The 14,389-nt window shown below is 41.5% G+C and overlaps 1 protein-coding gene across 2 annotated transcripts in view; it reads left to right on the top strand.

Annotated features, from left to right (window-relative positions):
- The window catches only part of bsna (bassoon presynaptic cytomatrix protein a), an 82,617-nt gene that overhangs the window by 50,641 nt on the left and 17,587 nt on the right, over positions 1-14,389 (top strand). For both annotated transcript variants that reach the window (XM_025059231.1, XM_025059232.1), the window contains exons 4-8: positions 3,596-4,039; positions 4,998-10,346; positions 11,909-12,076; positions 12,771-13,024; positions 13,310-14,246. In XM_025059231.1, coding sequence (XP_024914999.1) covers positions 3,596-4,039; positions 4,998-10,346; positions 11,909-12,076; positions 12,771-13,024; positions 13,310-14,246 — 7,152 coding nt within the window. The remainder of the gene's footprint in view (positions 1-3,595; positions 4,040-4,997; positions 10,347-11,908; positions 12,077-12,770; positions 13,025-13,309; positions 14,247-14,389) is intronic.

Here is a 14,389-nt window from a genome sequence, read left to right on the forward strand (position 1 = left end):
CTTGAATCTGTTTATCGATGTGCTCTATGATTAAAGGCTGAAGCAGGAGCCGGTGTTGCTGCGGTAGGAAAACGCAGAGCTCATTCTTTCATGTGTCGATGAGTGTTCTGCTTTTACTGTCTGCTTTATTTCAGACAAAGTGCACAGCTCAACAGATATTGTGGCTACAATTCAACTAAAATGGTCCCATCAACCATCAATCGTCCCCTTTGTTGGATGTTCTATCAGTGTTTCAGTCAGCGTATCACACCATCTTGATTCACTCTGACCATCATGCTGATGATCCACTGAGAGGGACGACGGATCAGAGGTCGTGTTTGTCATTAGGGGTGACATTAGATCATAGGAAAATTAAGCCTCTCTAGACCAAAGCTGTTGTCTACAAAAAACATACACCACCTCACACTGCAATCACCAGTCTATCTACCAATCTATAGTGTTTCTTACCTACAATACCAACACCTACTTCTTCAATTACTTCTCTAAATATCCCCCTTCTTTATTTACACTTTCTCATCTCCATATTATTACTTAGCTCCTTACAAACATCACCTGACTACCTAAAGCAGTTCTTTACCATTTGTAATCATTAGATAATTAGTTCCTGTACCATCTGTCAGCATTGCCATGGTAATCATCAACTGCTGTGTACTTCATTTTGCTGCCGTGTCTCCCCTTACTCTCCATAATCGCACTTACACACAAATCACTAGAGGCTAAGCTAGATTACTGTGGTGTCACTCGCTAACATTTCTCCTCCTCTTCCTCTTGCCTGTTATCTCTCTAGCATTCTGCTTAGCTCTTAGCTGCACTAGCCTGCTCCATTTTGAAGTGATGTGAAGTAGTGTGTTAGTGAGTGTACTATATATGTGTGTGTGTGAGTATGCACTGCAGTAGAGTGCAGCCCCAAGCAGCAGCTAGTGCCAAGTAAGGGTTCGTTCAAGCTGAACAATGGCACTCTGAGTAAAAATAGCCCTTTCGCTGTTGGACAGAGTGAAGGGAAGATGGATGGGGGAGAAAGAAGAAAGCTAAAAGGAAGGGGAACATGTTTCTCGGTCGTGTGGTGAAGAGACAAAAGAGAGAGGAACTACAGGAGCTAACGTCTGAGAAGTGGGGGAAAACTGTGGAGAGTGACTCAGTGGAAGTAAAGTGGAACAGACAGAACAGGGAAGTTCACATAAGCTTTCCACTCCATAATGTGGACCATGGTTTAATATTTAATATTTAATCACAGGCATATTGTTCATCATTACCTGTAATTAACTTCATTACAGTAAATAAAACAATACTGACAATACTTTCCATTTCAACATGGCAAAACAAATGGACGGTAAATGGAAGTACAGTCTGTGTTATTACAGGACTGTCAATTTTTAGATGAAATCTCCAGGACTAAATTATTTTAGTAAAAATTAATATATACATATATACATATATACATATATGTATATATATGAATATATACATACATATATATAATTTTAGCCTAGTCTTTTAAAAAAAGTATCTCCTGAGCCAAAAAAGTGTGGACACCCTGTATAAGTGGTGGACATATCCATTATGTACATAGTGCTCAAATTACACAACATGCTAATTGTCATTTTCCCATTTATCAACCGACCTTCAATTGCACATCCAAATACAATGCTCAAGCTCCAGTGCCATTACCAGCTGTCCAATTACTTCTACCTCTAAACTAAGTCGTAATTCTCCAAATTGATGTTATCAACTATTATAAAGACCCTAATACTAAGACATTCGACCACAAACCCACGCTCTCTTAAGAGTAGCTCGCTACATCAATCATTTGTATTCAGTCTAGGAGATTTCTACCAGGCCTGCCTGACAGAAGAATCCTATATTTGTTAATGATGAAAGTAAACAAATGCTGCAGAATAGTAACATATGGCTTAAGTTCATTCTGTCACAAATCCATTTATTTGAGATCCATGAAAATGAAAAAGTGAACACAAAGAGAAACATAGGAAGAATCACAGCTGCATGAAGAAGAACTAAAATCCAATACTACACACTCAGCGGTGTCCAAAGGGGGGCATTTAAAAATGAGTAGAAAAGACAAGAGGGGCCGTATAGAATAGCGTTGTGCAAATCAAAAGAGGTAGCAGAAAAGAGAAGTTCTTTTCACATAGAAATAGGACTGATGGAGTATTTTAATGAGCGGTATTGACAGAAGGAGTAGGATACAGACTGTCAGTGCTATGTAGGTTAAGTGGTGCAACATCGGCATGCGCTGCAGGGGAGAGAGGAAGGAGGAGAAAGGGAGAGAGAAGCGTGTTTGTGTGTTTGTGCAATGTGGCCTAAGTGATAGAGTGACGTGAAAGACTTCACTGTACTGTATATACAAGTGAGGATATTACAGTGTTTGTACTGTAACATACGCATATATGTCTGTGTGTATATATAAACACATTATGGACACATATATGTGAATAGGCATATATGAATATATACATGTATATATATATATATACACTGTACATATCATGTATACTGTAGTATATATGCAAAAGATATATCCATTTAAAGATTTTTATGAAATACATTTAGTACATTTGCCTGTTTTGCAGGTATTTTTTATTTCTATTACTCTAAATCTAATGTAAAAGTGCTAAGCCTACGCAGAGTGAGAAGATTTTCCTTTTTTACAGAACCACTCAAACTAACCAAGTTGTCCTCTCTGGGAGAATAATTTTGCAGCCAGACATTTATCGTTACTGCCAAACTCCTACACTTTTGCTCTGCATTTCTAGTGTCAGCCATTAGATTTGTGTTCAATACTATAGAAAAGTCCAGAAGAAGTCAATGTTTCAAAAATGTCAATCCCTCATCCGGGCTTTTAAGAACAAAAAAACAACTGGCAAATAAATGGACCACAACTAGCCGTGGTCACTGAAAAGGTTGGCCATCGTACACCATACAGATTAATTCCTATGACATATTTTAAATACCGAAATTTCCTCCTAATTTATTTTTTACTTTATCTCAAAAAATCTTTATTTATCTTGGTTTTATATTTGGCTGTTCATTGTAAGTACTAAAAAAACACTCAGGGGATTCAGAAAAAATAGGAAGGCCAAAGAAAGGAGAGGCAGAAAAGACTAATTGTGGAGTAACAGAGACAAACAAAATTCAGTGAGTGGGTGGAAAAGAGCAGAGATGGAAGCTACAGCTGCAATTCTCAGTTAGTCATAGCATGAGTGGTTGAGCATCTTTTTTTTATTTCTCCACAAAAGCTTCTTCCCTGGTAAAAGAAGAAGAGAAAGCCATAAAACCGGAAAATATAAAATAAAGACTTATACTGTAAAAGAAAAAACTTAGTCATTAATAATTCCCATAAATCAATTCAAGATACTTATAAATGTACCAATTATTACTTATGTATACTTTACTTATTATTTATGCTTAAAGATAAATTCAAATTGACATTTTGACATATCTATTGAATGAGATTGTTTTTTGATGATGTAATAAAAATATTTCTTACAATTTCTTTGACTGCAAAATGAAAAACTCTCTCTCAGGAAATGACAAAGTAATCTTTGTGATTATTTTTTTTCTTTTTTTTTTTTTTCAGAAAAAGGAGTGGTTATGTCTTAACTGCCAGACCCAGCGGCTAATGTCAGGAGGACCTCTTGATGAGCCTCCCCTTCCTGTTCCACATCCTTCTCCAAAGCACCAACCAATGGGCTCACCTCGTCATCCGGTGCCCACTAGCCAGCAAAGCCCACTTCACAAACCAGCTACTCAGCAGGGGCCTAAACCAAGTCAGGCCCAAAAACTACAACCAGTTACCAGCAGTAGTGGACCGTTTCAGCCAACTGCTGTCAAAGACACCAAGACAGTGACACCAGCTACAGCATCAGTAACAACCACCGACACTCAAAAACAACCAAAACCTACGGAGACAAAACCGAAGATAGAGCCTGAGGACCAAGGTCCAAAAGACAGTAAACCATCCCAGAAAAAAGGAGAGCCAATTACACCAATAAAGGAAATTAAGAAGTCCAGACATTATGATGTAAGTCACTTTATTTGTGTCATTATCATAATCAACTGTATATATGTTGAACATATTGAGAAACTTGCAGGAATTCTGTGTCAATTTTTATAAGCAAAGAGCATTAACTGTCCTTACAGAGAGTAGCATAAAAGAGCACATTGTTAAAATGTCATCAAAAAAGCTTTGACGTCAACATGCTCAATTATATTTTTGTTATAGTAGCCCACCTTATACCTAGACCTTAATTACCCAAACAATAACAAAGTGGTCTGTGAGCTTACATGGTGTGTAGTGTGGATAAAGAGCAAGGCTTTTTATGGCATGAAACCAACACATGGAGCATGAGATCTTCTAAAAGGGAAGGGCAAAGAAGAAGACAATTCAATTGAGGAACAGTCAACTCCCTAGACAAGTCAGGAACTTGGTCTAGAGAGGGCGCCTTTATCAAGTTCAGGAATCTGCGTTGATTTCCATAACCTCACCTTGCTCTGGCTGTTATTGCTGACAGAAAAAAGAACTACAAGATAGTTCTATGTGAATCTGACTGCATCATATGACCAACACCCTTTTGATGGTAAGTTCATGGAGGGTGGTTGGCACTTACAGTAATTACACGTAGCACTTGTTACACGGTGATGTTTCTAACCCCTATACCAGGTGATGCTAGATATGGGGTCTTTACTGTATATGGAGTGGTTTCATTTCTCGAGTAGGCATCTTTTTGAATAAGAAAGATGGTTTTTAAATTGTATCTAATGGTAGCATATTTGTAACTATTGAAACATATTTCAGGGTATGTTGTTTTGGTCAATTAGACCAGTGAGCATCTTTAAATGGGCATAAATTATATATGTAACACTGTATATTGTATGCTTATACACTGTATACAATAGATATATAAATTCTGGAAGACATTAATAAAGAACATTAGCGTTGCTTAGTTCTGATGCACATTCCCTTCTCTCTTCTCTTTTAGGATACTAAAAGCAGCAGTACCCATGATTTGTCCCGCAGTCCTCAGAGCCTTAGTGACACTGGCTACTCCTCAGATGGCATATCCAGCTCCCATAGTGAAATTACAGGACTGATTCAAGAAGAAGAGATGAAATTAAGTGAGAGAGGTATAATTGGAAGGGGCTCCCCTCCGAGTCCATCTGAAATCACCAAGCTAGAAAGTTCTATGAGGCCCTTGCTGGAGAAGAGCCTCTCAGAAGAGAAGCCTGACAGAAGAGCCAGAAAACACAGAGACAGGGATCTAGACGACAGGGGAAAGCAGCGTCCACGCTCCCTGTCCATCCCACCAGATGCATATGACTCTGATGAGGAACTAGAAGACATAATGGAAGAGGAAGAAGATGGAGGAGACTGGGAGGGTAAAAGAAAAGAAGGCAAGGAAGAGAAAAAGGAAAAGAAAAAGAAGGAAAAAGAGGTGGAGCCCACAGAGATGACTGATGAAGAATTCATGAGGCGACAAATAATGGAAATGAGTGCTGATGAAGAGAATGAGGAAGAGGAGGAAGAAGAGGAGATGGAGGAAGAAGAGGATGAGGAAGACGAAGGATATGGCTATCCCAAACCCAAGAAAAGCCACCATAAACATGTGATCTCAGACTTAGGAAAAGAAAAAAGGCGCCTTCATCATCACTCCAGCAGTTTTGAGGAGGAAACAAAGAGCACTACTGATGTTTATAAAGGCTCAGTGGAAGAGGGTGAGGAAGATGTGATGGCATCACAAGGAGGTCTAAGGCGGTTCAAAACTATTGAACTTAATAATACAAATAGCTACAGCAGAGATATGGAGTTAAGCGGTGAAAATGATCTGAGCCTAGATAGGGAACCAGAGTTAGAGATGGAGAGCCTGACAGGATCACCTGAGGAGCGTTCTCAGGGCTACTCCTCCACTCTACCACCTACTTCATCCTCATATGGTTCTGGTCAGTCTCCTACTTCAATCTCATCAATGGAGGAGGACAGTGATAGTAGCCCTAGCAGAAGACAACGCTTGGAAGAGGCTAAGCAACAAAGAAAAGCTCGGCATCGTTCGCACGGTCCTCTCCTTCCTACAATTGAAGACTCCTCGGAGGAAGATGAACTAAGAGAGGAGGAAGAACTCTTGAGAGAACAGGAAAAGATGAGGGAGGTAGAACAACAAAGAATAAGGAGTACAGCAAGAAAGACGAAAAGAGATAAAGAGGAGCTGAGAGCTCAAAGGCGCAGAGAAAGGTCCAAGACCCCACCGAGCAATCTATCACCTATTGAAGATGCTTCCCCAACAGAGGAGTTGAGACAAGCTGCAGAAATGGAAGAACTTCATCGGTCTTCTGCATCTGAATATTCTCCTCAGAGTCTTGATTCAGAGGCCGAGGGATATGAATCCAAACTTTACAAGTCAGGCAGTGAGTATAACCTGCCTACCTTTATGTCTCTGTATTCACCAATAGAGAAATCATCAACAACAACAACTACCATTGCACCATCATCAACTTCCAAACCACTAAAGAGTGCTGAGGAAGTATATGAAGAAATGATGAGAAAGGCTGAGTTGCTTCAAAAACAGCAAAAACAACAGCAGCAAACTCAGCAACAACATGGAAGACATGGGCATTACTACGAGGAGGATATTAATGGGGAAGGTTATGATGATGAGTATGAATATGAAGAAGATCAAACAGAATATGACAACGAGGCAGCGGAAACAGAGACAGACATTTATGAGGAGATTCGCCAAACATCCCAAAACATTACCAAAATGCAGCAGGCCACCAATGAGCAAGTTGATATTGAGATTGAGAGCTCACTTCCAGACAAACAGCTTTTAGATACAGGCTCAGCTTTTGCTAAGCTCCTTGAACAGAGCAATGCTCTTCTGACTCCGGGCACCAGTCCCACCCAGATCTCTGCTCCAGTTTCCTTTGCTGAAACTGGGGGACGGATCCCTGATGTACATGTAACACAACATTTCTCTGCAAAGGATGGACACAAAGATAGGATCAAAAGCCAAGCAGGAAAAAATGGAATAACACCTGCTGTAGCTGCGACCACAATCGCAGCTTATGGAGTTTACTCCAGAGATGCAGTTACTCTTTCACAAACTAGTTCAAGCCACACTGTTACCTCTTCTCAGTCCGCAATATATGGTCGACACACAGGAAGCCCCGCTACTTCCTCAGCTACCGTTTCAAGCGTATGTAGCAAGATTGCAGAAATCACCCAGGCATACAGTCAAAGAGAAGTTATCACCAGGAGGGTTGGAGAGACCAGGGGTGTCCAAGTACGAGACAGCTCATCATCATCTGCTGAAAGAATTATTGAACCGCGTTCACCCAAATATACAACGTATTACAGGAGCACTAGCCCTCCTCTTTCTCCATCACCGCCACCTCCACAAAGTCCTACCCGATCACCTTCTAGAAGAGCAACAGCCGAATTTTCAACACAGACATTTAGTTCAGCTTTGCGTACAGAGGCAGGTGGCTCTGGGCCAACTTCTCCTGTGATGGCGCAAGGAACCCAAACATCACACCGATCTGTTTCCCCCCGGTTGTATAGACAGCAGTCTTCACAGGATGCCCCATATTCTCCTCCTTCAAGTCCAGCTAGACCAATGACAGTCAACACTGCTACATCCCCACTGTCTTCACCAACTCGATTTAGCCGTCAATCGACTTTTGACACTTACTCCCCATGTAACAGTCCACCTGATACACCACCTTATCAGCATTCTCCAACTCGCAGCTTTTACCGAACTCAAAGAGTGGAAAAGGTAAATGTGGGCACTAGTATGGCAACCACGACCACCACTTATACCAGAGGGTCAGTGTCGATGGATAACATCTCCCTCTGTAGAATATCTACAATTCCAGGTACTTCAAGGGTAGAGCAAGGTCATATGATCCACGGTGGAAGTGTTGTGGACCTCAGAGCAGCCAACAAGTCAGCCCCTATTATTATGACTGACCAAGGAGTAGATCTTACTTCTTTGGCCACTGAAAGCAGGAAATACCATAGTGGATCAGATGTTGGCAGACATGCTACAATAATACAACCACTGATTATGAACTTAAACACTCAGGAGACCGCAACACCCACCACTGTTAGTGTCACTGTAGCTGCCTCAATGTTTATGACCCAACCAAGGCAGCCTGCAATCTACAGCGATCCATATCAAAACCGGATTGATCTTGGCCAAAGCATGGGTACAGCTGTGTGTCTTTCACAGAACAAACAAGCTATTCCTACACAAATGGACCCATCAATCCCAAAAATTGATGCCAAACTGGAAGACCTCAGTGTCCAGCAGAGAGAGTTGCAAAAACAACAAGAGAAGTTGCAAAAGCAACAAGAACTACTTGAACATCAGTTGCAGCAGCACCATCAGATGCAACACCAGCAGCAACAAGCTTCTGCTCTGGCCAGGTACAACATCACGGGTCAAGTTTCACCTTTACTGAAAAAGGACTTGGTTGTGAGCCAGACAAGCTCTTCTTCAGCTGTGGTCAGTGCTGTATCACCATCCATAAATCCTGAAGCATATGGCACTGGACCCATTGAGATAAAAGGGAAGCCCAGTCCTCCCGGTTTAATGGCAGGTGGTAAATCACCACACAGTATGTTTGTACAGATGGACGGAGGACCAGACCAAGCTAGGGCAGTAACTCAGATTGTGAAGATAGAAGAAGGACAGGATGTCTTAGATCCAACAGTGGGCCAAATAAAATCTGATAATCAAGCAGCTTGCTGTGATGTATACCGACTTCCGTTTGGTGCAAGCTGTGTTGGTGCCTCTGAGAAAGAAGGCATAAGGCCACCTTCTGCACCCCCTCTGTCCTATGAGTCTGACCAAGAAATGCAACCTGGAAGGTATCATGAGTATCCGATGGATGAGCACAAGGCTTACACGTTACCTTTTCCTGGAAAACTTCAGCCATCAATGTCTGATACAAACCTAGCTGAAGCAGGGCTTCAATCATACCACTCTAAAATGGATCCACACTTTCAGGTCTCTGGGGATCTTGGTATGGATTTCACTGCGATAAAACAGGGTTATGGAGGGTATATAGGAATGCAGTACGGCTCATATACAGACCTACGCCATGGAGGAGATATTGCAGCCCAAACACTGCCTATAAGGAGATATAATTCTTTGTCTAACATCAATTCAGACTATGGTTACTCGCCCCGTGACATTGCTAACTTTCAAGAAGCTAACTTGGCTCAGTATAGTGCTACAACAGCAAGGGAGATCAGCCGTATGTGTGCAGCACTCAACTCTATGGATCGATATGGTAGTAACCCTGACTTGATGCATTTTGGCAGTTTGGGCAGAGGAACCGGGCCTGGATCCTCTAGGCTTGCAGCAGGCCTTGGCATACGACAAAACCTCCTTATTGGGCTTGATGGAAAGCCAATTTCTCACAGTCAAGCACTAACCAACCTAATTAATGCTAAACAGGCCAGTCTTAGAGCAATGTACCCTGCTGCTATCAGATCTTCTGATGGAATGATCTACTCTACCATTCAGACTCCCATTGCTTCTACACTCCCCATAACAACCCAGCCAGGTCCTGTTCTTCACCCATTACTAAGAGGGGTCTACAGGCCATACCCGTCTGCCAGTATGACACCTGTGCCCCTATCCAGCCTTAGCAGGTTACCTATGAGCCCCAGAATGCCTTTATCTGGACAACATCCAGTTCGCTACCCCACACCAGGTCTTCACCAAACAACATCAGCAACTGCCACTACTGATATTATTGCAACTACTTCAGTACCAACAAGTGCCCCAGCGTCTGTTCCAATGACAACAGCTAGTTCCACATTCCAGGATGAACCAGTTTACCTTGGAAAAGGTGCCACTGTAACCTCATCAACTGACATCACCTCTACAGAATTAATGTTACCAACAGAGCCACAACAACAGCCAATTAACCTGTCTCAGGCACACATAAACAATCAAAAACAACAACAGCCTCCCACAGCAGGCCAAGCCTATCCATTCTCAGGTACATCACAGAGTCATGGCTACATTCAACCCCCTGTCGGTCCAACTGCACCCATAAGTGGCCTGCCTATTACTGGAGGTCTTCCTCCCTTCCCTCCACCAGGTGCCATACACAAGGAGGGTGAAACTGAGGCAGAGAGGTTACATCGTCAGCAAGAACAGCTCTTACAAATGGAGAGGGAACGTGTGGAGCTAGAAAAAATTCGACAAATGCGTCTGCATGAGGAGCTGGAGCGGGAAAGGATGGAGTTGAAGTTACATAGGGAGAAGGAGCAGATACTGGTGCATCGGGAACTGCAGGAGCTGCAGAGTATCAAAGAACAGGTAGAGGAAGAATCAAGACGACAATTAAGTTTTTCACATATTACAGTACGTGTTCTATTGTCAGTTAATGTTTATGAGCTTGTTTTATGGTCAGGTGTATACCTTTCTTGTGTTGTTTTGTTAATGTGGTTGTGGCCAATGTCTTTTAAAGCATGCTCAGTGTTTCTTATAAACAGTGCTGTAACATTAAAATAACAAGAAGTTCCTTAATAGCACAGTGTTAAAATTCTGTAGTTATTAAAATGCTAGTTATATAATGTGATGTTATGGCTTGTTTATTTTTAGTATTTCCATCAGGTTTGATTATAAACTATATGCATAAACAACCTTGTTGTAAGCATGTAATGTTGGGTGTTTTACTGGAGGTTTGCTGTATGTCAATTATGCATGTATGTATGTATGTGTGTGTGTATTTTGTAACATATGACCTAGGAAGACTTACAAGGAGTAACCTTAGCTGTAAAGTGTTTGAATGGTCCTTTAGTTGAGTTTATCTGACATGAAATATGTTTAACACCTAATGGTTCAACCATTTAACCTTTTTTCACCTCAGCTCATAAATGCCATTTTTGGATATTTTAAAAGAAATCAAAAGAGCTAACATGGGAATGTTTTTGTTTTTCAATAGAACAAGCAGTTGAAAATCTTCCAAGTTAACTCTGTTAAACAGGTGTGGAAGCCTTCTTGAATGAGAATGAACCAGAGGCTGAATGCTCAAAATGCATCCCACATCCAACAGTACAGGCCAAACAATAGAACATATATAATAACAACACAGGAAAGCCATTGGTGAGGCCATGGAAAAACACTGCTGATTTCAAGAGTAAAATGTTTGCAAATTAACTATGTGAAATGAGGCTTTAATTATTTATACTATCAGTAAACATTTTCACAACAATATCTTCAGTTTATGTTTTTGTTTTCTCTCTTTAAATGTAATTGTAATTCACAAAATAAATGAGATGAACAAATTATGGGGATGTTTAATATTGTTAGAAATTTAAGGAGAGGTCTCATTTTTCATAGATTTTAATATACGCAGAGTTACTTAGGAAGTCAGTGCATCCAGTGTTTTTTCAGGCCTCACCCTGCAACCACAGCCAGTAATTTTGGTTACCCTGTTTAATACTTATATGTGTTGTATTGGCCAAATCCCCAATTCCTTTCTGCTGCAGGCTGCCATTAAAGCACCTCAGACAATGTAATAAAAATGTGCTAATTAGCATCATAAAACAAACAGAAATGGCAGCACATACTGCGCTTCATTTATGTTTTAATACCATTCTTGCTTAAATGTATTGCAATGCAATCAATTTCCACTAACTGGGATAGGTTTGTAAAACAAATGCATCAGCATAAGAATAACATCATGCCACATTAACCTTAAAAACTTATATTGCATATAAAAAAAAGCATAATTTTATGTAAAATTAGAGAAAGAAAATTCAGCATTCATTCATCTTTTTCACACCATGCTCCTACACTCTCCTGTCCTGTTCCTTTTTTTCTCCTTGTTTTGCCCATATGTGCTTCCTGTTCTTCCTTTCTACAAAATATTTTAGGTTCTACAGCAACAGCAGCAGGAGCGAGAGAAACAACTTGTCATCCAGCGGGAGCAGCTGGCCCAGCAAAAGTCACAGTTAGACCAGATCCAGTCTCTACAGCACCAACTCCAGCAACAGCTGGAAGAACAAAAGAGGCAGAAAACAGCTGCAGCACAGAGCATGCAGGTGAGAAAGCTAAAGAACGTATACAGTAAGTGTTGTGGCATCCTCTTTCTCCCAGGAGAGTGTGTGCAATACACAACAAACTCTCTGCGGTTTCTTTGCCCTCTTGTCCACCTTTTGTACATAAACACTGGCGTTGTCTAGACACATTTGCCTTTTTTGAATCCTGGCAGACATTTATGTTTGCCAGAGTACACATTAAAAAAGCTCCCTTGACAACTAGCACCTATGTTGATAGCCTTTCTCAGTGCATGACAATGAATATTATAGTTTCATATGTATTTTAGAGGGAGTCTTACTTTAACTCTAAAGGCCACATGTTTTATCCACAGTCAAGCAAATACTCATAACAATGTTTTATAGTTTGTACATGTTGTTCCTTATGGCCCACAACTTAACTTTACATGCCTACCTAGAAGGTCCTGGTTCACAGACAAAAACAAAAAAGATTTTTTGTAACCCATAGAAATCACCACATTCCTCTCAAATTATGGAGGTGTGAACCTGTTCAAAATACGGTTCTGAAATGAGAAATATACCAGAACCTTTTGATAAGTGGTGCACGGTGAAGTCATAAGGATGATCATTTTAATATAAATAATTCATTTAATATGAATAATTTTATTTTTGTTGTGGTTGGAGAGTTTAATGGGATTAGAACTGTGGACCAGTGGGGTTGATACTTTTTTTTTTAAAGCTGGATGGTGGACAGCCACTGCATCCCTACTTCGACTCCCAGATTGGCTCCCGTCCCCTTCCAAACTCCACATCAGAGCTATGTCTCAGGACCCATGAAGACAACATTGACACCAAGAGTAACATGAGAAAGCATAGCTCCATGACCAGGCTGAACAGGGACAGCTTGGATGGTGATGGAATGGTCATGTATGGCTCCCCCCGAAGGATAGTCGACAGCTGTGTGCAGACAGATGACGAAGATGGGGAGGAGAGGTAAGGGCGTGTGTGCTGCTAATTGAGGTGCAAGGAATAGACAAATTAATCTGTCTTCTGTGTGTTTGTGTATGTGTTTTTGTGTTTCTGTTTGCTGGTGACAAGAAAATATTTTGTAATCATCTCAGACCAAGTCTTTTCTGAACAAAACAATTTCCTTCTGATACAAGTTATTTGTTGGCTCAGTTACAGAAGCAAATGAAGAAATAATAACAGAGCAAGACATTTTAATGCAGTTTAAAGCATAAAATCTTTGGTACATAATGTCAATCTGCTCTTGACCAGGTACATGATGCGCCACCGTCCAAGAAGACGTGGTCGCAGTGTGGACTGCTCTGTCCAGACAGATGATGATGAAGACAAAGCTGAGACAGAACACCCAGTTCGCCGAAGACGTTCCCGTTTCTCCCGGCACACCGAGTGCAGTGGCCCTGCCAGTAGCACCACTACTGCTACCAGCATAGCCTCTGACACAAAAACAGACACATCCAAGACAGTATCTTCCAGTATTGCTGTCCAGACCATAAGAGAAATGTCTTGCCAGACAGAAATTGAGCACCTAGGAAGAGTCTCCCCTGCAATCCATGTGACCGTACCAGACCCAAACAAAGTGGAAATTGTACACTACATCTCTGGACCTGAGCGAACACAGAAAGGGCAATCTTTAGCATGCCAAACTGACCCAGAAGCCCTGTCTCAGGGTGTTGTAGCCCCACAACTCAGTGTACCGACAACAGTCAGCCCATATTCATCCTCTACGAGTACTGGAACACAACAATCCAGTTCTGCTGACATTATGACCCAGCAGCGCCAGCAGCAGCACATCGCAGCAAATGCAGCCAAGTTCGAGCGACGTCGCCCTGACCCTCTTGACATTAATTACCAGCCTCACAATCACCTTCACAATGAGTCCATCTCCAGCATCATACGACAGCAGCAGACAACTTCCAAATCTGCACAAGTCCTCTACTCTCCGGTCTCTCCTGTGTCACCTCACCGCCTACTGGAAACCTCCCTGTCCAGTGAGAGGCTGAACAAGGCCCATGTTACACCACAGCAGAAGTCCTACACAGCTGAGTCCCCACAGCGACATCCATCTATGCCTCGACCCATCAAGAGCACACAGCGATCCATGTCGGACCCTAAGCCCCTCAGTCCCACTGCAGATGAACACACCAAGGCCAGGCTGTCCCTGTACCAGCAACAAGCACTCCAGAACCAGGTAAAGTCTCTCAGTCCATTATGAAGTTGAGCAACACAAAAAGATCGATTGAGAAATAATTTACAATATTCAAATAATACTTGAATATAAAAATTGCAGACATGTATTTCAAGCACATAACATAATTCAGATGGTATCAACAG

The sequence above is a fragment of the Cynoglossus semilaevis genome, chromosome 10, assembly GCF_000523025.1.
Source record: "Cynoglossus semilaevis isolate Cse_v1.0 chromosome 10, Cse_v1.0, whole genome shotgun sequence".
Taxonomy (NCBI): domain Eukaryota; kingdom Metazoa; phylum Chordata; class Actinopteri; order Pleuronectiformes; family Cynoglossidae; genus Cynoglossus; species Cynoglossus semilaevis.